At 41.4% G+C, this 24021-nt stretch overlaps 1 protein-coding gene across 16 annotated transcripts in view; it reads right to left on the reverse strand.

Annotated features, from left to right (window-relative positions):
* nav2a (neuron navigator 2a) overlaps positions 1–24021 on the reverse strand; it is a 1091104-nt gene that overhangs the window by 105090 nt on the left and 961993 nt on the right. For 9 of the 16 annotated variants that reach the window (XM_072592781.1, XM_072592785.1, XM_072592776.1 and 6 more), the window contains 3 exons: positions 18342–18809; positions 14705–14770; positions 4952–4996 (listed from right to left, as the gene is read on the reverse strand). In XM_072592781.1, coding sequence (XP_072448882.1) covers positions 4952–4996; positions 14705–14770; positions 18342–18809 — 579 coding nt within the window. The remainder of the gene's footprint in view (positions 1–4951; positions 4997–14704; positions 14771–18341; positions 18810–24021) is intronic. The other 7 variants (XM_072592778.1, XM_072592777.1, XM_072592774.1 and 4 more) reach the window with 3 other exon arrangements.

Genomic DNA, 24021 nt, shown 5'->3' on the forward strand with positions numbered 1-24021 from the left:
TGAGAAAAATCATGGTACTCTTTCAAAAACTGAAGAAATCACTGCCTGAGAACTTGAGTGTATTGATCTGAAGAGACCCTAAATGTCCAGAATGCTTTTAACGTATAAAAGAAACCTTCAGCAGCATTTACTTAGAAAAAGAACACAGCCCTATGCTCCTAGACTGTTTGATTGGTGACATCTGTTGTCATTTAGAAACAAAAAAAACATTATCTATTCCCACAGTTTCAATAGTTTGTATTGAAAATGGTTTGACTTGACAGCTCTATCTATGTTGAATGCTTGGCTGAGTTTCAAAAGCTACAGAAACACTGAACTCAGCAAAGGGCTTATTCAGTTTTTGATTGACAATTTATCAGTTTATTAAAGGAAATTCCACTGCATTTGCTGAATAAATGTTTGTTTTTACAACAGATTAACCATTTGAGCGTACTTAAATCATTAAATGTTTCTTTGAAGGAGAATTTTTCTCACTGTGTAGATTGTTTGAACGCGAGGTCTATTTCATTGTTGCCAAGAGGTGTACTGAGGAGAACTGAGGGGCTCTGTCACACCTTCGAGGTGTCAAACACAAAGCAAGTTTCTCATTTTCTATTTCAACTGGATGAGGAGCATAGAGTGAATATCAAACAATAGAAACAGCCAGGTTTTGGAAGTGTGCTGCAAAGATGTATGTGCTTTCAATATTTCCAGTTTTCTCATTCATGCTCCTACTCCTTCTTTCTCAGTCCCACATTAATTAATTTCAGTAAAAAGGTAAATTAATGGCCAGTTAAGCACCTTGACTTGATACACCTCCCCCTTCCCCCCACCCCCCCCCCCAAACCTTCCCACATTAGCTGCCCTCCCAGTTGTCAAAAAAGCTGACTAGTTTATTATCTGGGAAACAAGGAAGGATTGCACGAGGTGGACCTTTCCATTATTGAGTTAATGCCTTCTCAATGGCTTCACAAGTGGGCACCATTTTAGGGTGAAAGCCAGGGGGTTTAGGAGGTGATCTGTGGTAAATTGTTTTCACCCAGAAGGTGGTGATTGTCTAGAGTCTACTGCCTAGGAGGATAGCTGAGGCAGGAAACGTCACAACCTTTAAAAAGTACTTCGGTAAGCTATGGCAGGATACTAGGACCAGTGTAGATTTACAGTAGCTTTTGTCAGTGCAGTTGCAATGGGCCAAAGAGCATCTTCTGTACTGTATGGTTAAAAGATTCCAAAAGGATAAAGGTCACCACTCTGATTTGATCTTCATCAAAATGGCATCTGGTGCAGCCGAGAACAAGTTTTCCAGCTCAGGAATACTGAACCTACAAAGCCTAGATTGTTGAGAGTGGAGAGAGGCCAGTGGAGTGCAAAGCAATAACCATCATGCATTGCACTTCAAATGTAGACGTTCCTGTGAAGTTTGTCCAAACAGAGACCGAGGAGTCACTTACATTCTGCTGCTCACATACAGACCAGCTCCTTATATGACTGCAAATTTAACTTGGTGGATGTACTGTCAGGAGAAAGTTCTAACACTCTGGAAAACTGTCCTTGAACCTCTCCACATCTTTTGAGATTATCCAAAAACTATACGGCCAACTTATTGTTCACCTCCTCATATTTCCTTATGTCACTTAGTGTCAAAGCTTTGCTCCTGTGAAGTGACTTGACATGTTTTACAATGGTAAAGGTGCCATCTAAAGGCAATTTATAAATACAAGTTGTTGCTGTGACAAATGGCAGGTTGCTAAGAACAATGCAAGTAATAATTCATTGTGCACACAAATATTTTCAGACTTTGCATCGTGCAGCATGCAAATAGAAATGGGAATAGTCAAAAGAATTAGAAAACACAATGATGCTATCCGGTATCTCCCATGCAAAAGATTTAGAGATTAATGACTTACATTGCAATAAAATGAATGGATTTGTCACATTTCACCATTCACTGCAAGTGATGGAGTCAGCACAATGCATTTCAAAGTTGTTTTATGACATGTAATGTTAGTCCTTTGAGAGTCATGGAGTTGTACAGTTTGCAAACAAGACCCTTCGGCGCAACTCATCCATGACAACCAGATTTCTTCCAGCAACACATTTTTCAGCTACATTTGACCTACATCCCTCTAAAGTGTTCTTATTCATCTACCTGTCCAAATGTCTTTTAAATGTTATAACTGTACTCACCTCTATCACCTCCTTGGATGCTGCCTGAACTGCTGTGCTCTTCCAGCACCACTAATCCAGAATCTATCACCTCCCCGGCAGCTCATTCAATGTCCACACTACTTTCTGTGTGAAAAAGTTGCCCCTTAGGTCCTTGTTAAATTTTTCCCTTAGCTTAAACCTATGCTCTCCAGTTTTGGACTCCTCTGCCCGAGGGAAAAGATCCGAGCTATTCAGCTTATCTATGCCCCTCATGATTTTATAAACCTCGATGAGGTTACTGAAATAACTCCACAGTGGCCGGTATCCCATCACCAAGTCTCCCTTCATTAATATATGGAGAGCCCTTGACACTGATCCAGCTCCCTCAGAGCCAGCTCCCAGATTGAACAGAACCTCTGACACTCCTGTCAGCCAGGACTCCCTGACTGGGCCAGGTTAACAGCCCCAATCACGGAATTCATTCTATTATGTCTACCTGGCTGACCTCATTACAATCACCATAGTCATCCCTTGGCCTCCTACGCTCCAGGGAATAAAATCCCAGCCTGTCCAGCGTTTCCTTATAACTCAAACCCTCCAGACTCAATACCATCCTTGCAAATCTTTTTTGCACACTTCCAATTTAAAAACATCCTTCCTACAGCCAAGTGACCAGAACTGTACACAGTACTCCAACAGTGGCCTTATCATAATTTTACAATACTGTACATGTCCATGTGAAAACAGTGCGCCAGACTGATGGGTAAAAATGATGAAGAACTTTTGCCCGAATCGTCGATTCGCCTGCTCCTCGGATGCTGCCTGACCTGCTGTGCTTTTCCAGCACCACATCCTCGACTCTAATCTCCAGCATCTGTAGTCCTCACTTTCGCCCTGATGGGTAAAAATGCCCATGAGGCTAACAGCACTATCTGCAAATGATACAGCAATCTTTTGTGACTAAATAAGGATAGTTAACTCTTTCATTCGGATTGCTATCCAAGATGTTGGAAAAATTCCTGAACAATGGGATTAGTGCAGTCAGATCTTTGTTGATGGGTGTGAATGTGATGTGCTGACTGGCCTCCTTTTCCGCTGTAAGTATCTATAAGTCTATGCAATACCCTGCTTCTCAAAATGACGTGGGAGAGACCTACCACTGAAAAACAGCTGAGTGGTGCAAAGTCTCTCTGTCTACCTTAAATATGTACCCAACAAGTAGTGGGGACTTCTCCATTGCAATCTGCAAGCCTATTTAACATAGGTCAGTTGGCTGGGCACCTTGTTTGCAATGCAGAGAGATACCTACGCTGTGGGTTCAATTCCCATACTCCTACTCTAATGTCTGATAACTTGCCCTTTGTGGGCTGGCTGTGCATGTGGATAGCATATGAGCATTCTCCTCAACAGGAGGTTGGCGTGAGGACTCTACATGTGCCATTTTCCAGATGACACTCCTGGTACCTTCTGCTATTGCCCCTGTGACCAGACCTGTACTGAGTAATGGTTGTTTGAGTAAGTCTGCTGCCAACGAGCCTTTGTTGTCTTTACTTTATATTGAGCCTTTCTAGCGATTGGTGGTTAGGGATACATCACTGCGGAGTACTACAGGATAGGCTCTGTTCTTAGATAGCCATAGATCGGAAGATGTAGGAGGTCGGCCATTCAACCCAGCAAGTCTGCTATACCATTCAATGAGACCATGGCTGATCTGATAATCCTCACTATCACTTTCCTGCCTTTTGCCCATAACTCTTGATTCTCTTTACTGATTTAAAATTTGTCTAACAAAAAGCATGATAAAATCCGTACAACTATATTTGTTCAGGTATAATAACTAGTACCTTTAGAGAGCTGGTCCAGATCCATCTGCTCCCGCTGAAAGCGAGAGTACAAATCTGTGTCTCCACCCAGGCATTGTCTGTCACATCAGGAGAATAGGTGGAGCCAAATGCAAAATGAACATTAACCCCTCCAGAACCACAACCTTCTACAGCACGATGCCTCCTGTTGGAAGCTGCCTCACTGCAGCCAGCCAAGAGACACAGCTGCCATCAGTTAGCCTGTGGAGGGGTTAACTTTACACTGTTTCATACGTCTTCCAAACCACACCTCCTGGTGGAGTTATCCTCGTGTGTTGCCTAACCTCTGGGCAATCTCTACCTGTGGCCTCCTGTCAGAGCAATAACAGCCTCTCTCCCAGTAGAATGGACCTGCAGCCTCAGAGAGCTGCCCATTCTCCCTAACCGAATGAACAAAGCAATGTCTGAGAGATCTCTCAGACTGACGCATTACCAACAAGACCAGGGCTTGCTGCCAGAAATAGTCCCAGCCTGCAGTTGTGGCCAAGAAGTAGACAGACCCGTCTTTGGTTCTTCTGAGTAAAATGCTCCTTGGTGCCACCATTAATGATGCATTGATTCTTCTGTGAACCCAAAGCTTGAATTGCCGCTGTCAATAGTTTTATCCCTTGCCTTCACTGGCCTAGAAGGAAACTTGGCAATGAAGAATTAAGGGGAGGGGAGGCAGGAAACTATGCACACAAAAACCAGACTCATCACACATGATTTACAGCCATCAGCCATTTTTGCAAAAGCACTAGCATTCATGCTCACAACAGCCAGTCCAGCGAAAGCCGCGGTCACGTCATATTCAAAAACATTCCAAAGTTCAAGCTATGTACTTGCACAAAAAAGCAAAAAAGTGGTAAAAGAAAGACAGTGAGAAGCTAGCACAAACGGAAATGGACTTGCACTGCCAAATTTACATGGTGCCTGATGCCAGCAATACAAAAAGCAATTACTTATGAGGGAAGTACCAATACCTGAATCCCTTCTTAGGCAAGGTATTCCTATCAAGCTGCGGGTCACTGTAGGAAAGTGAGAAGACAGCTAAGAAAAGTACCAGTTGGAAAGTTAACAGACAGCAAGATATGTATTCAAACACCATGCTCGTAAATATCAACATTTAACCAAAACTGAAATCCTCGCCAATGACATTTGTTCAATATCAGAAAACAAAATGGCAGTTTGTACCTGGAGACAAAGTTAATGACGTGAAAATCATTTATGCCAAAACTTTCCGTGTAACTAGCAGATCTGTGTAAAAGCAAATACAGAGACTGTACTTTAAACTGGTCCCTAGTCTCACAAATTTAAAATGCAAAGACTATGAGCAAGCATCTACTGACTGCTTATTAAAAACTAATAATTCCAACACTTTTCTTTCATTCGCAATGTGATATATAGACCTAACTTCAGAAAACACTGAAAATATTCAGCAGGTCTGCCAGTGTCTGACCTAACTCCCTTTCTCTCCCCGCAGATGATCCCAAAATTGCCAAATATTTCCAGCAGAATTTTCTGTTTCTATTTCAGATTTCTGGCATCATGCTTTTTTGAATTATCTTCCATTATTACTAACAGAAACGGCAGAGAACAAATGTTTTGTACATTATTAGGTGCGTTGGCTGATATAAGTCACTGGATTTGCATTGTTTAATTCATTGGTGAAGTTTTGTACTCACATTACCACTTTATTAGGAAGCAGCAAATGTACTTTAGGGTGGCACAGTGGTTAGCACTGCTGTCTCACAACGCCAGGGTCCCAGATTCAATTCCAGCCTTGGGTGACTATCTCTATGGAGTTTGCACATTCTCTCCGGGTGCTCTGGTTTCTTCCCACAGTCCAAAGATGCACAGGTCAGGTGAATTGGCAATTCTAAATCGCCCATAGTGTTAAGTGCATTAGTCAGAGAGAAGTGGGTTACTATCTGGAGGATCAGTGTGGACTTGTTGGGCTAAAGGGCCTATTCCCCCACACTGTAGGGAATCTAGTCATACAAACGGCACTCTATCTATCTAGTTAATCCAACTGACATCTTGAAGTATGGTAATAATCAAGTTGCTGTTTGATATAAACTGCACAGTGGAGTCACCTCTTGTACAATGAAGGAAACATAGCTCTGGCAATATTTAACATGTATATTTTCAATTCAGAAATTCAGGATAAGATATTCTGATATGATTTAGGGTTAGGCATTCTGGGCTTCATTTTTCTTGTCTGTAGCAGTGATAATCTCCCTTTTTCAGTCAGTGACTCCACACAGTCTATAAAGCATTGCATCCCACAGTTCTTGGTTGTAATCAGTGTTACCGGTGTGTGTTCAAACACAGAGCAACACATCTTCAGCAAGCACCTGACTGTACTGAGGAAACTACCCCCTGATTTTTGGAGATTTACATATTGGCATATTTCTCTTAAGCAATCCATGGAGGCACAGTACAAATTTATTCAAAACATTAAACCAATATCTAAGGGATGTTACCTCTGAATCATTTGGACCTACCTCAAGTTTAAAAGATCAATTGATGGTGTATAAATACTGTATATACTCGTGTATGGATAGAGTTTTGAAGACCATTGCCTTCAGCTGAAATTAGGGGTTGACTTATACATGAGGTATTGTTTTCGAGGAGATGAAATTCCTGCTTGGCATAAGTCAAAAAATGGACAAAGAGCCAGATCGCTACATAAAATAATAAACAACAAAATGAAAAAGAAGTATGTCCATTATTGAATTTGGGGGAATTTTACAATAAGTACAGAGCACAACTGCACACATGACACCTACTTCTAAGAAACTGAGGCAACAGCAGGAAGTCAAGGTCGAGGGCTACCATAAGTTATATGGATATTTATATCCACAGGTCAAATATATGTATGGAAATATTACATAAATAAATATAAACAGTTCAACTTAAAAATTTGAAAATCGTGGTGTATAAATGGTGTGCATAACATGTGATAATGTAGGTATTGTACTTGAATCAAAAATGTGCAACTCATGCTCTTTAATGCTGCATAAATGGTCAGGAAGAGACCCCTGAGAAATGAGAGTTGACTTATACATAAGGTTTATGAAAAATATCAGATCTTTTGGCCAAAATAAGGGGTGGACTTATACATGAGATCAACCTATACATGAGTGTATACGGCAAGTCACCATTAAGAAATAGTACATACACAAAAATAACACATAAACAGTCTATTGACAATACACAAATATTGCATACACACAAATAAGCACACCTACTACATTGCTCTCTCCCACACAACAGACTACACATACACATATTCACAGACAACTCACACAATATAGCATGCTTTATAAACATAGGCAAACACATACTCATACACTGCTCACATACCCAGATACACGCACTCCTCACACCACATACCAATTACATATGCAAACACACACATATACACTGCACAGATACATATAACACATTAACACATTAACACATATGTTACACACTTATACAACACATTTCTCAACTCAGACACACAACCCAGCTTTAAAATTGACAATGCATCTGCTCTGATGTGGCTAAATGTTGGTATGCCATTGATAAGCAATTTACACAAGAGAATACTAGTGTGATTGCACATATAGATAATTCAAGCATGGAAACAGACCCTTCGGACCAACCCGTCCAAGCTGACCAGATATCCCAACCCAATCTAGTACCACCTGCAAGCACCTGGCCCATATCCCTCCAAACCCTTCCTATTCATATACTCATCCAAATGCCTCTTAAATGTTGCAATTGTACCAGTCTCCACCACTTCCTCTAGCAGCTCATTCCATACACGTACCACTCTCTGTGTGAAAAAGTTGCCCTTTATGTCTCTTTTATACCTTTCCACTCTCACCTTAAAACGATGCCCTCTAGTTCTGGACTCCCCCACTACAGGGAAAAGACTTTTTCTATTTACCCTATCCATGCCCCTCATAAGTTTGTAAACCTCTATAAGGTCACCCCTCAGCCTCCGACGCTCCAGGGAAAACTGCCCCAGCCTGTTCAGCCTCTCCCTATAGCTCAAAGCCTCCAACCCTGGCAACATCCTTGTAATTCTTTCCTGGACCCTTTCAAGTTTCACAACATCTTTCCAATAGAAAGGATACCAGAATTGCACGCAATATTCCAACAGTGGCCTAACCATTGTCCTCTACAGCCGCAACATGACCTCCCAACTCCTGTACTCAATAGTCTGACCAATAAAGGAAAGCATACCAAATGCCTTCTTCACTATCCTATCTACCTGCGACTCAACTTTCAAGGAGCTACGAACCTGCACTCCAAGGTCTCTTTGTTCAGCAACTCCCTAGGACCTTACCATTAAATGATTTGCTTTCCCAAAATGTAGCACCTCGCATTTATATGAATTAAACTCCATCTGCCACTTCTCAGCCCTTTGGCCCATCTTGTCAAGATCCTGTTGTAATCTGAGGAAACCATCTTTGCTGTCCACTACACCTCCAATTTTGGTGTCATCTGCAAACTTACTAACTGTACCTCTTGTGCTCGCATCCAAATCATTTATATAAATGACAAAAAGTCAAGGACCCAGCACCGATCCTTGTAGCACTCCATTGGTCACAGGCCTCCAGTCTGAAAAACAGCCCTCCACTACCACCCTCTGTCTTCTACCTTTGAGCCAGTTCTGTATCCAAATGGCTAGTTCTCACTGTATTCCGTGAGATCTAACCTTGCTAATCAGTCTCCCATGGGGAACCTTGTCGAACGCCTTACTGAAGTCCATATAGATTACATCTACTGCCCTGCCCTCATCAATCTTCTTTATTACTTCTTCAAAAACCTCAATCAATTTTGTGAGACATGATTTTCCACGCACAAAACCATGTTGACTATCCCTAATCTGTCCTCGCCTTTCCAAATATAAGTACCCTCAGGATTCCCTCCAACAACTTGCCCACCACCAACGTCAGGCTCACTGGTCTATAGTTCCCTGGCTTGTCCTTACCACTCTTCTTAAACAGTGGCAACATGTTTGCCAACCTCCAGTCTTCCGGCAGTTCACCTGTGACTATCGATGATACAAATATCTCAGCAAGAGACCCAGCAGTCACTTCCCTTGCTTCCCACAGAGTTCTCAGGTACACCTGATCGGGTCCTGGGGATTTATCCACCTTTACCCGTTTCAAGACATCCAGCACTTCCTCCTTTGTAATCTGGACATTTTGCAAGTTGTCACCATTTATTTCCTTGCAGTCTATATCTTCCATATCCTTTTCCACAGTAAATACTGATGCAAAATACTCATTTTAGTATCTCCCCATCTTCTGCAGCTCCACACAAAAGGCCTCCTTGCTGATCTTTTGAGAGGTCCTATTCTCTCCCTAGTTGCCCTTTTGTCCTTAATGTATTTGTAAAAACTCTTTGGATTCTCCTTAATTCTATTTGCCAAAGCTATCGCATGTCCCCTTTTTGCCCTCCTGATTTCCCATTTCCCTCTTAAGTATACTCCTATTTGCTTTATACTCTTTAAGGATTCAATTGATCTGTCCTGTCTATACCTTACATATGCTTCCTTCTTTTACATAAGTGCAAAACATGCTGCTACTCCGTCAATATTCCAAGATTATATGGCTCAGTGACATTTGACGATCTTTTGTCATTTAAAACAAGGATTTGAGTAAATTATGTTTAATTAGTTACAGTGCCTGTTGGTTAATATTTCTTCCTGAAATAGAAGGCAGTGGCACAAAGCTGTTGCAAAATTGAAAGGGGCACGACCACAATTGGAAAGAATCTGGCTAATAATTCTTTTTCCTGGGATGTGAATTTATTTCCCATCTTTAACTGATTGCAGAGAAATTAAAAGTTAACCATAGTACTGTGGGTCTGGAGTCATACGTGGGTCTGACCAGGTAAGGGTGGCAGATTTCCATCCCGAAAAGACATTTGTAAACAAGATTGGTTCATTATAACAATTAAATGTGACTTTAATTCTTGACAAGATTTAACCCCCTATCGTCTGGATCTCCAGATTACTAGCCCAGTAAAATTACCAAATCACCACCACTCCCCTTGCTCTGTTTCACTTGTTAATTAAGGCACAATGCAAAAACATTGTGTGACAATTAAACCACATATTTTCATGTAACATTATTTTAATTAAAATACTCTGTTCTTCAACTCTACGCATTTACCTTCCTCCTTAATAACAAAGGTAGCGAACATAGAGTCATAGAGATGTACAGCATGGAAACAGACACTTTGGTCCAACCCATCCATGCCGACCAGATATCTCAACCCAATCTAGTCCCACCTGCCAGCACCTGGCCCATATTCCTCCAAACCCTTCCTATTCATATACTCATCCAAATGCCTTTTAAACATTGCAATTGTACCAGACTCCACCACTTTCTCTGGCAGCTCATTCCATTAACGTACCAGCCTCTGTGTGAAAAAGTTGCCCCGGTAAAATACCTTTCGATCCTTTAAAAAAAAAGGAAAATAACATCTTATGCAGGTGAGAGGGAATTGTTGACACAAAAATATCATATGGAAATTTTAAGCTGTTAGCTGATGTACAGGTAAACCGTATGATTACCATTTCTCTTTGAAGCATCAGCCAAACACAGCAACTCAACGATAAATGAGGAATGGCAAATAGAAAAGTATTTGGAATGAGATGGAAGTGCTGGTTTGTGCCAAGTGTGCATGGCACGCCAAGTTCCAAAACCTCACCTTGACCTTTGCTGAGAATAACAATCAGAAGTGAAAGGCCAGGGGGAAGAGATGGACCTAGCAACTAATCACACAGCAACAGCACAAACGTAGTGTGTCTTTATTTTGTCACAGTGTGTATTATAGACCCCCTAAGAGTCAGCAGGAAATTGAAAACAAATTTGTAAGGAGATCTCAACTATCTCTAAGAATAATAGGGGGGTTATGGTAGGGGATTTTAACTTTCCAAGCACAGACTGGGACTGCCATAGAGTTAAGAGTTTAGATGGAGGGGAATTTGTTAAGCGTGTACAAGAAAAGTTTCTGATTCAGTGTGTGGATGTTCCTACCAGAGAAGGTGCAAAACTTAACGTATTGTTAGGAAAGAAGGCAGGGCAGATGAGTGAGGTGTCAGTGGGGGAGCACTTTGGGGCCAGCGACCATAATTCAATTAGTTTTTAAATAGGAATGGAAAAGGATAGACCAGGTCTAAAAGTTGAAGTTCTAAATTGGAGGAAGGCCAATTTTGACGGTATTAGGCAAGGACTTTCAAAAGTTGGTTGGGGGCAGATGTTCACAGGTAAAGGGAGAGCTGGAAAATGGGCAGCCTTCAGAAATTAGATAACGAGAGTCCAGAGAATGTATATTCCTGTCAGGGTGAAAGGGAAGGCTGATAGGTAGAGGGAATGCTGGATGACTAAAAATTGAGGGTTTGGTTAAAAAAAAGGAAGCATATGTCAGGTATAGACAGGATAGATCGAGTGAATCCTTAGAAGAGTATAAAGGCAGTAGGAGTATACTTAAGAGGGAAATCAGGAGGGCAAAAAGGGGACATGAGATAGCTTTGGCCAACAGAATTAAGGAGAATCCGAAGAGTTTTTATAAATATATTAAGGACAAAAGAGTAACTAGGGAGAGAATAGGGCCCCTCAAAGATCAGCAAGGCGGGCTTTGTGTGGAGCCACAGAAAATGGGGGAGATACTAAACGAGTATTTCGCATCAGTGTTTACTGTGGAAAAGCACATGGAAGATATAGACTGTAGGGAAATATGGTGACATCTTGAAAAATGTCAAAATTATAGAGGAGCAAGTGTTGGATGTCTTGAAACACATAAAGGTGGACAAATCTCCAGAACCTGATCAGGCGTACCCTAGATCTCTGTGGGAAGCTAGACAAGTGATTGCTGGGCCTCTCGCTGAGATATTTGTATCATCAATAGTCACAGGTGAGGTGCCAGAAGACTGGAGGTTGGCTCATGTGGTGCCACTGTTTAAGGAAGGTGATAAGGACAAGCCAGGGAACTATAGACCAGTGAGCCCATTGTCGGTAGTGGGCAAGTTGTTGGAGGGAATCCTGAGGGACAGAATGTACATATATTTGGAAAGGTAAGGACTGATTAGGGATAGTCAACATGGCTTTGTGCATGGGAAATCATTTCTCACAAACTTGATTGAGTTTTTTGAAGAAGAGGATTGATGAGGACAGAGTGGTAGATGCAATCTATATGGACTTCAGTAAGGCATTCGACAAGGTTCCCCATGGGAGACTGGTTCACAAGATTAGATCTTACGGAATGCAAAGGGAACTGGCCATTTGGATACAGAACTGGCTCAAAGGTAGAAGACAGAGGGTGGTGGTGGAGGGCTGTTTTTCAGACTGGAGGCCTGTGACCAGTGGAGTGTCACAAGGATCGGTGCTGGGTTCACGACTTTTTGTCATTTACAGAAATGATTTGGATGTGAGCATAAGAGGCATAGTTAGTAAGTTTGCAGATGACACAAAATTGGAGGTGTAGTGGACAGTGAAGAGGGTTATCTCAGATTACAACAGGACCTTGGGCCAATGGGCTGAGGAGTGGAAGATGGAGTTTAATTCAGATAAATGTGAAGTGCTGCATTTTAGGAAAGCAAATCTTAGCAGGATTTATACACTTAATGGTAAGGTCCTAGGGAGTGTTGCTGAACAAAGAGACCTTGGAGTGCAGGTTCATAGCTCCTTCAAAGTGGAGTCGCAGGTAGATAGGATCGTGAAGAAGGTGTTTGGTATGCTTTCCTTTATTGGCCAGACTATTGAGTACAGGAGTTGGGAGGTCATGTTGCAGTTGTACAGGACATTGGTTAGGCCACTGTTGGAATACTGCATGCAATTCTGGTCTCCTTCCTATTGGAAAGATGTTGTGAAACTTGAAAGGATTCAGAAAAGACTTACAAGGATGTTGCCAGGGTTGGAGGATTTGAGCTATAGGGAGAGGCTGAACAGGCTGGGGCAGTTTTCCCTGGAGCGTCGGAGGCTGAGGGGTGATCTTATAGAGGTTTACAATTTATGAGGGGCATGGAGAGGATAAATAGACAAAGTCTTTTCCCTTGGGTGGGGGAGTCCAGAACTAGAGGGCATAGGTTTAGGATGAGAGGGGAAAGATATAAAAGAGACGTAAAGGGCAACGTTTTCAAACAGAGGGTGGTACGTGTATGGAATGAGCTGACAGAGGAAGTGGTGGAGGCTGATATAATTGCAACATTTAAGAGGCATTTGGATGGGTATATGAACAGGAAGGGGTTGGGGAGATATGGGCCAGGTGCTGGCAGGTGGTACTAGATTAGGTTGGCATGGACAGGTTGGACCGAAGGGTCCGTTCCATGCTGTACATCTCTATGACTCTATAAGTGGAGGTGGAAAGTATGGACAAGAAAATGGATGTAGAGGATTCCAATTAATATTATATAAATATAAAGCTCTTTGGCCTTAAAATAATCTTTCCCAAGTTCAAACATTGCAAACATATTCTCTCAGCCTTCTGAACTTTTAGAACATAAGAGGACCTGAAGCTTCAACTTGTTGACAGGATAATTCACAAATACTTCCATTTTGATAAGTTTCCATTTTTAAATGAAAAAGGTTATTTTTCCTGTGAAGCAGAATGTACTCTTGGCAATTCCCATCAGTACATGGACATGTGTTTCCACACCACTATAGCACCGTGACATGCTATTGACCAAAACCTTGGATACGGGTGGACCATGTATCAAGGATCAGCTGAGATTAATTTTAGGATTAAGGGGAATAATTTGTTGGAACACGTCAATTTGATTTGATTTGATTCCATCTTTTTTTCTGATAAGAATGTTTACTTTTAAAGTATCAGGGAGCAATTAATGTGTGTTAAGTATTCCAGATCACAAATGTACAAATACAGGCACAATTTGTTGTCAGCAGCAATAATGTTAATTATTTTTAAATGTCATATTTTAAAACAAAGGCAATTAGTGTTTGTACCATCACTCCCTTCACGAATCACTGCCATTCCACCCTTTGCACTTCCCTTCCATTTACTTTGCCTTTCTAAATGCACTCACTTATCCTCAAGTAAATCTCCATGGTTCAGTCACTCTTGCACACTGCATGATTTGTTTTCTAGTTAGCAGCCCTGTAAATGCTAGCATCCTGAATGATTCATGACCAAACACAATCATCATCTCACTTTTCCAGTCAAAGCCACAGGATAACGTTCACCCCGAAAAGGAACAAGTATTCATTTGGCCTTCTCCCTAACCAAAGAGGACTGGAACCAAAACTAAAATAATCCTGACCTACCTGGCAAATTTAGTGAAGTTGGGACTAGAATTGGGAACATTCTGCCTTTTTTTTCCTGGTTGAGTCATAAGGGAATCTCACATGTGCCACTTTCAAACTATTTTGCATTTAAGACAAGGTTTATTTAAAGTGTCAAATATTTATTTGAGTTCTTGGAACAATTCGTACATAAAGGTTATGATGATCTTTTCATTTCAAGTATGGGGGATCCTAATCTTGATGTTTATTTTAAAAGCCAACACACCATTTAAAAAACACTATTGCTCAAATAAAGCACAACACAAAATATCTGTGGTCAATGTTTGCATGTTACAAGCTTCGCACTAAACTGTACCAATTTAGAACATTGGGAGCAGGTTTGCCAAGGCTTTAATGATGAACACAGATGATCCTTGAAACCACAGACACTTTCAACCAAACTTTTTGTCTGATTATTAACATTACCTGTCTTGCTTCCTTGGTAATGTATTTCTGTTGAATTTGGGACTAGCAGTAGGGGAAGAGAGAGGGCTATGGATGGAACCAAGCAGTGAAGGGAAGAACAAAGAAGAAAAGATAGATTATCACATAGGAAAGAAAGAAATGAGAAAAGATAAACAATATTAGCAGATCCAAGAATAATTATATCTACATCCAACAGCAAAATTAGACATTTGGTTCAGTTAAAATTTCCAATTTCAACACTGCAATGTCACAACAGATCAGAAAATTAATTCTATAAACTACTGAAAAGGGAAAATATAGTAAACTTAGAAACAAGTAATTAATGGACAGAAGTTGTGACTCATGTGGAACTTGTTAAATGCAATGATCCTTCTGGACTGTTCAAAGAATGATAGCACATAAACAGTGATGTACAGAGCCAAGAGATAGTAGATACGGGGAATTGGGCAACAGCTTGGCACCACCAAGAGGTGGGAATGTAATTGCGCAGGTGAGTTGCTCCAGAGACTGGCAAAAGACAGAGAGCTGAGATCTGGCAGGGTAGGATGGGTAGGATGAAGCTGTTCATCTGGCAACAGTGGGGTGAATGACCAGTGGGCATGGAAGGCTGCTGTACAGTAACACTCAGGTGAGGTTGGGTGGGCATAGTGGCTTAACAATGGGCAGCCTCTGACTTATCACAGGCTGTAAACTGAAATGCTTCAAGCTGTAGAAAAGTTGGAAAATAAGCTCAGTTAAACAAGTCAACAAGTTTGGGAGCCCTGTGGAAATATAATCTCAGGAGCAGAGGAAGCAACAGACCAGTAGGAAGGAAAACATTTTCAGTCAGGGTAATTTTTAAATTTAATTCCTGGGACATGGGCATCACAGGAGGGCTGACCTTTTTGCCGATCCACAATTGCTCTGGAGAATTGCAGAGTCACAGAAATGTTATGATGAAGAGGAGGCCATTTGGCCCATCAAGTGCCGTGGTGAGCTGCCATTTGGAATTAGTGTGGTCCATTTATAATGAACATATGCTTAATGCTGTCAGGGAGGGAGTTCCAGGATTTTGATCCAGCGATACTGTGTGAACATTTTTAATCAGAGTTAAGGTCAGCAGGCTTATGCATTCCTCAGACACATGCATAATTCTGTTGAAGATGTCGGTTTTACACATACACATAGGTAAAATCAGTGTTAAGGCTACTGAGTGGATCTGATGATTTTTTTGATGGTGACGCAGTGTTGTTGAGGCACACTGGAGGTCTGGCCTGCCTGTTGGGAGAGTTGGTGAGACTGCTATGCTGCTGCTTCTGCCAAGACACACACCAATCAGGCATTTGAGAAGGCACCAGCAAAGCCTTTGCTCGGAACCAAGACCTTCAGGGTGGAGGGGTCAGTGAGAGCTTGTGGCCAATCAGAGGGCTCTTGCACACAGCAGCATCATGAAGAGACTGTGCCTGCTGCTGGTACAGCATCTCTCCCCACTCCATCCCATCCCATCCTCCAAATGCCAGGATGGTGGATTGGTGTAGGACCGTGGGTCTTCCTCTTGCACATGGACTGTGGCGGTTCAACAAGGCAGCTCACCACCATTTTCTCAAAGAGCAATTATGGACTATTGAATTGCCATTGAATGTTCATTGAACACTGGTCCAGCCAGCAATGCCCAGATGAATAAATAAAAAGGATGAAGGTAAATGATGTGTGAAGCAGTGGGGGCTTGTGATGAGATGTGTCCCATTTTCACACAATGGGGTCTCAAATGCACTGTCCAGAAATATGGAGGAGGCAGGCTCAGCTGAGACAGCTAAGAGGACAATGGATCTTTATTTGAATAGAAACACTGTGTGTGTAGGTTATGGGGAAAAGAGTGATACCTAATGGGACAGCAGGTGCAGACATGATGGGCTGAATGGCTTCTTCATGACTTATCTGGGATTCAGGTTTCCTGGAGTTATGGGATGTGGGAATGGGAGGGTGGCGTTTGTGTGTTGGTGAGCGTGGTCAGGGCAACAACCACCACCCGCCCCCAAGCTGGTATACATCTGCCTAATGTCTAATCACTCAATGAGATACTGACTGCCTTTGATTGAGAGGACATCTCGCCCTATCCCTCCCATAGGGGAGCAACAATCAGCGACACCATATGGTAACCGCAGCTGGGTCAATCACAACAGTGGTGACTAAGAATATTAAGTTATCCTTCACCAGTCAGTTATGGGCATCGACTGGTGATTGAGGGGGAAGGATGGTCGACCACGGGCCTTCCCACAAGATTCTCATTCCACTGGTGATGGGAAGGTGGTACAGTTTGGATATATCACTATCCTGTCTAATGAAGACCCTTCCTTCCTCCACACTTGTCAACTCCAGGAGCAGTTAATCCCATCCACTTTCTGGACTGATTATGGTAGCATTTAAAACATGAACCAATTAAATGTTTAGACTTATCACTGTCCAATTGATGTATTATAAGTTTGATTCAATCAACTAGACATTCAAACTCCTTAACATATCTAACTTAACAGATAGCTGAGGAATGTTTGTTCATCCATATTTGCTATGGAGGTGTGATATCTTTCAGAGATGCATCACCATGGATATGCGATTGATGCAAGCTTTTTATTTATATTGATCATGATAGTCTGTTGGCCTACTATGCATTAAATGATTTGCAAGTCAAAATTTACACTTAAGAAAATGCAATAATCTCAGACTCCTTGTAACCATTTTCCTTGAGGGGATTTAAAAGCTAGCAAGCACAAAATAATGGGGTATAAATTAGCTGCTGGTCTGTAGCCCAAAGTGGGAAATGGTGAATTGACTACCATGTCTAAAAGTTTTTTGATCCTTTTTACAGGACAAATTTATATCCCAATGTCATTAGCATTGGGTTAACACTGAAGTTGGTGTTCAGGCATGCATTTATTGAGAAGTACCTGCCAAAAACTGAATTGATGTGAATCCTCTAGTGTCTAAGTTTAGCATCATATTTCTCATGGCATGCAAGTCATCCTGGGTGGCACAGTAGCAAGAAATAATTTTTCATCCTGAGGATTAATTCCTTGAGACTTCATTGAGTCTATTTATTATTGTTTTCTCCTGATGCTCTCCCACTGCTTACACCCACAAATTTCTCATCTTCTGGTTGTGTCAAACCTTAAGTCCAATCTTTTCAACTTATCCTCAATCAATGGCACTCCTTCCCAAATTCTCCATGACACAGATTTTCAGGGAAGACTATGCAGTGGGTCAGGGTTATCATCACTGCCTCAATCTGTCCAACAGCTATCATCCCAAAAAAGTTTAAATGTAGTTTCAAAGCATGAGGGAAGCTGAAATAAATTCATGTCTCAAAGATATTACAAAATGAGTGAATAAAAATTGAGCAAATAAAACTTTTACTAAAGGAAATCAAATACAAAATAGGAAAAAGACAACACAAGAGACACACTAAGTAGACAGATAATATAAATAAATGACCTATTGGGCAAATTCATCAAGCATTCCACCTTCCTAAAACCACCACATGAATTGCGAAGCTGTCATGAATGACAATCCCATTAACAAGGACATTGATTGAGTTCATTTGTAAAAATAGGACTGCTGCTAATCTATAAAGTTTTAAAAAGATATACCATGTGTTTCCTACCTCTCAGACATAGCTGTCTTAATGCTGTTAGTCCTCACAAAGGGAGTAAGACAATCTTCTTTGGAAGAAGGGACCAAGCCACTAGTTGAGTTGTGATGACTTAGACCACCCCCACTGCTTAGGGAGATGTCAATGGATTCACAGCTGGTGTGTAGACTGTTGACTGACTGATAGCCAGGACCATCTTTACTTATGGTGGAGGAGCTGCTCTGACTGACGCCCCATGGTGCACCATTTGAATTTGTGGAATGGACTGATGCTGGACTGGAGGCCAGGGGCGATTGTATCATGTCTGTTGTCTTGTTGTAGAGTGGGCTGCTGCCTCCACTGCCTAAACAGGATGGAGGAGAGTCCAAACTGTTCTGCTGGCTCATGGTGGCATGAGGATTGGAAATGACTGTGGAGTTCTTCATGTTTTCAGTTGTTGTGACAGGAGCTTGCTTAGTGCTTGGCTTGACCCCGAACAGTCTGTTTTTAAAAAAAAACGCAAAAGAGAAAGATAAGTGATAGCTTTAATTTCTGCAACAATGTGCTATTGTTTCTCTCGTAAAAACACCTGGAGGCACACAGAGTGCAGAAAAAAAATTCAGTTTATAGAACAGCTCAGCTGAGAAGTGCCAATATAACTCTTGGCATTTTCCAACAGTCCTTTGTTAAAATGATTAAGTACTTTTTTCAAAGACATGCTAGTTTTGCCTGATGTCTAGACAGAACATAATACCTAATCCTGTCAGTCCATTATTATTTTAATGAAGTGCTGATAGATGAACTGAAAGACTTTTCATCAAAGTAATTTAACCTAGATAATGGTGAGGTGCAAATGTTAAAGTGATCCATAAATATAATTTTTAAAAGTTTTCTCATTTAAGTAATCAACTTCGTCTGCTGCAAACTTTATGAGTTTTGTTTTAATCTGTGGAATATTGACTGGTACAGGATCATTGCAATTTTTACAAGGATGGGAGTTTTATCAATGAAACAAATTAAAGCAAGATCAATTTTTAGTTTTGAACCAATTTCTCTTTTGTCTAAAAGGACTATGTTTATATTTCAAGAATTGCACAAAGGTAATTACTTTTGAAGTTTTGTCACTATTGTTATTGCAGGAAATGCAGCAATCAATGCACACACAATCAATTCTCACAAATAGCAACATGTGAATGATCAAATAGTTTTTTCTTATATAAAGTGGTGCTTGAAGCAAAAGATTTAAATAAATGTAGCACATAACGCTAATTGACTTTAGAAACACATATTTTAGTGTATTTGCAAATCTAACTTTCATGTTAATCAACAAGGTCGAATTTATTGATCACAGTTGAAATATGAAGATAAATAGCATTTTAAAGATCAGCTTTTACTTTATGTTTAATTACTTAATAGACACAGTGTGGAACATATTTCTTTGGCAACATTTGGAGGTTAAAGGCTGCTCTGAGCTGTGAGGATCGAAACGATACTTGGGTGAACAAAGGTCAGACTTTCAAAAAGGAAGAATGAGAAAAAACACAGCATGAGAAAGCCACTCAAATGAGGGACAAAATACAGGACTAGAGGAAGCAAGAAAGTGTATGAAGAGAACGTGCAAAAATGAACAAAAGGGGAAAGACAGTTGATAAAGTGTGATTCCATTTTGGAAGGAGATGACACATTGCACAAGATGGACAGATAGCTCAAAAAAATGCGTGCAGATTGACAAATAGTCAAAACAAGTGCAGGATTTAAGTGGAACACAGGAGTCAACCATAATGATTGTAAGAACTAGACAAAACAAGATAGGATGATGAATATCAATATCTGACAATACGTTTCTTGCATGCAAAGGCTTCAGCTGTCAAACAGATAGTGAATCATAAATGGGTTATAATATTAAATGTGGCAGAATTGAAAACAGAACCCAAGACATTAAAAGTCAGTTTCACAATGATGAGATTCCAAGGTAACTTTAATTTTCCAAATTAGTTTAGTCAGCTATCAAATTACCCACAACATATTTTTCACTTCAGTTTTCCATTTGGGTTCCTTTCAAAACTCCAATCAATGTTTTATGATTATTTAAACAATGATTCCTGTGATTTGAATTAAACATTGCAATTAGCAATGTCGAATACAACAAATTTGTCTCTTTTGGTTCTGTTCTCTCATACTTAAAAGTTGCTCCAAGCTTCAGATGATGTTTATTATTCAGGTAATACTGTTTTTCAACTCTCTTTCTAAACTGCTTAGCTTTTGACAGGTGTTGATAGTGATACTTTACTTCAGGTTACAGGTTATGAATTTGCTTGTTGAAATGTGCACTTGATGGATGTGACAAAGAAATACCTTGGAGGAAAGGCTGGACTGGCTAGGCTTGTATCCTCTGGAGTTTAGAAGAGTCAGAGGTGACTGAATTGAAATATATCAGATCCTGAGGGGAGTTGACTGGGTGGATGTCGAAACAATGTTTCCTCTTGTGGGAGAAGAATAAGGGCATCGCCCATTTAAGAGAAAGGTGAATAAACATTTCTTTCTCTCTGAGGGTCGTGAGTTTTTGGAATTCTCTTCTTCAGAAGGCAGTGAGTACAGAATCTTTCAATATTGTTCGACAGAGGGAGACAGATTCTTGATTACTCAGAGAATGAAGAGATCTTCAGGGTTTGCAGGAACGTAAAGTTGAGGTTAAAATCTGAACAGCTATGATCTTAGTTAGTGGTGGAGGAGGTTTGAAGGGCAAGTGGTCTACTGTTGTCCCTTTTTCTTATGATTTGGAGATGCCGGTGTTGGACTGGGGTGTACAAAGTTAAAAGTCACACAACACCAGGTTATAGACCAACAGGTTTAATTGGAAGCATGCTAACTTTCAGAGCACTGCTCCTTCACAATCACCTGATGAAGGAGCAGCGCTTTGAAAGCTAGCGCTTCCAGTTAAACCTGTTGGACTCTAACCTGGTGTTGTGTGATTTTTCACTTTTTCTTATGGATATGCTTATCTTCAAGATATTTCAAGTATCATCAGGATATCGCATGCTAAAATACTCTGTCTAAATTTGTGAACGATTTAACCCTTTTCCAGGGTAAAAACAATGACTGCAGATACTGGAAACCAGAGTTTAGATTAGAGTGGTGCTGGAAAAGCACAGCAGTTCAGGCAGCATCCAAGGAGCAGTAAAATCGACGTTTTGGGCAAAAGCCCTTCATCAGGAATACAGGCAGAGTGCCTGAAGGGTGGAGAGATACATGAGAGGAGGGTGGGGGTGGGGAGAAAGTAGCATAGAGTACAATAGGTGAGTGGGGGAGGGGGTGAAGGTGATAGGTCAGGGAGGAGGGTGGAGTGGATAGGTGGAAAAGAAGATAGGCAGGTAGGACAAGTCATGGGGACATTGCTGAGCTGGAAGTTTGGAGCTGGGGTGAGGTGGGGGAGGGGGAAATGAGGAAACTGGTGAAGTCCACATTGATGCCCTGGGGTTGAAGTGTTCCAAGGCGGAAGATGAGGCGTTCTTCTTCCAGGCGTCTGGTAGTGAGGGAGCGGCGGTGAAGGAGGCCCAGGACCTCCATGTCCTCGGCAGAGTGGGAGGGGGAGTTGAAATGTTGGGCCACGGGGCGGTGTGGTTGATTGGTGCGGGTGTCCCAGAGATGTTCCCTAAAGCGCTCTGCTAGGAGGCGTCCAGTCTCCCCAATGTAGAGGAGACCGCATTGGGAGCAACGGATATAATAAATGATATTGGTGGATGTGCAGGTAAAACTTTGATAGATGTAAAAGGCTCCTTTGGGGCCTTGGATGGAGGTGAGGCAGGAGGTGTGTGTCCAGGTTTTGCCATTCCTGCGGTGGCAGGGGAAGGTGCCAGGACAGGAGGGTGGGTTGTTGGGGGTGTGGACCTGACCAGATAGTCGCGGAGGGAACGGTCTTATCGGAAGGTGGAAAGGGATGGGGAGGGAAATATATCCCTGGTGGTGGGGTCCGTTTGGAAGTGGCGGAATAATTGCAGGAGCAGATAGATACTCTGCCTTTCTAGTTTGAAGGAATAAATTTTTACTAGCCTAGCTCTTTGTATGACAGAAGCAGAAATAGTTGCCCAGGAAACAATTTATGTGACAATTTGGACTCAGCTAAATGTGAACAGGATTGTGAAACCCATCATTAAGTGATGCAAAAAACACTGGGCCTAATTTTGCCATTTTCATTCGTGCGTGTAAATCTGAGATGGAGACTGAGAGGCCACTCTCCCTGGTGAGAGAAATCATTGCATTGTGTACCAATCAGCTCGTGAACAGATGATGAGCAGCGATTAGGTGAACTTCTCACCCTAACATGGGTCTTGACACAAACTGGCCAGCCAATCAAAAGCCCGTAATTTCTGGGCCCTTAAGTCCACTGGTGCAGTGCTTGATTATTAGGAGATTCAGCAACGTGAAGCAAAATCTTCTTTTATCTTCTTGTTGCAGGGTGGGATCATGGAAAGATGGGGGGTTGGAGGAGTAAGAGGCCATCAGTGTTTCTGACTGACCTCAAATGAGGGAGGACTACTCTCCTTCCCCCACCCCAGGTCACCCTGGTGTCTCAGTTGGGAAAATATCCTACTTTCGGTCCCACTGGGTAAGACAGGTGATCAGAGAGATAGCATGTGACTACCCATTGGCCCCTTAAGACTGCTGGTGGATCCACACAGTCCCTGCTCACAGAGAACTCAATTGATGAGGGAGCTAGAATTAAAAAGCCAACTCGCCCAATTATTTACCGTTCTCACCACTTCTCTTGCCAACTCCAGGGAAATGACATTTCCACCTACTTTGTGATGTTTTGTCAAAACCACACAAAGGTTTTAGATGTTAAGAACCATATCTTATTATATATGTTTTTAAAAACTGAAGACTGCAAGGAGAAAGCACTATTTTCAAAAGTAGCCAGGATTTACCAGGATGGCTGCATAATTTCACTGAGGAATTTGATACCTATTGTGAATTTTGTTTTTGTGGCTGATGGTTCCTGCAATGTGCAGGTGAACAGGAACCAAGAAGTTGTTTACAAGTGAAGATGATTGGTTCTCAGCTAACCAAGCAGGTTAGAACTGGAAGCAAGACACAGACACAGAGATGAAGGTACAGAATGGTGTGTTGGTTTTCTTCTCTGCAGAAGCTGCCTGTTTTCTGCAGTAAAACAAAACTAGTTTAACTGAAGGAAATTGGTTACCTTTCCTGGGGATTAGAGTTTTTAGTAAGTTGTGTTGAATGCCAATGGTTTACTTCTGTTTACTTGTAGCGATAATCAAATTACCTACTATAAATAATAATTCTAATTCAGTACAGAAACCTCATTTGTGTTTTCAATCAACCCTGGCTTGAAAGTCATGGAAATTGGAGCACTCAATATTTTGTACAACTCTGGGAATATCAGAGCTCAATTTATGGTGTGATCCCCCTGTGAATCATTTTAAAGGTACAGGTAAAGTTGCCATGTTCACAGAGGACTGCTCTTTCATTAGAGAGAGACAATTGGTGATGGTGTAACTGAGGGTCTCTACACATCAGGTAAGGGGAGAAGGGGAGAAGTTGAGAAGGAGATTCCTTCGTGGTAGTCCCAGTCAGTGCAGGAATTGAACCTCTGCATCACAAACCAGAGATTCAGCTAACCAACCCCCATGTCATTTCAAAATGATCAAATGAACACCGTCGAGTGAAATGTCTCCATTTATACCGTGAAATA

Source organism: Chiloscyllium punctatum, chromosome 22 (genome assembly GCF_047496795.1).
Source record: "Chiloscyllium punctatum isolate Juve2018m chromosome 22, sChiPun1.3, whole genome shotgun sequence".
NCBI lineage: Eukaryota > Metazoa > Chordata > Chondrichthyes > Orectolobiformes > Hemiscylliidae > Chiloscyllium > Chiloscyllium punctatum.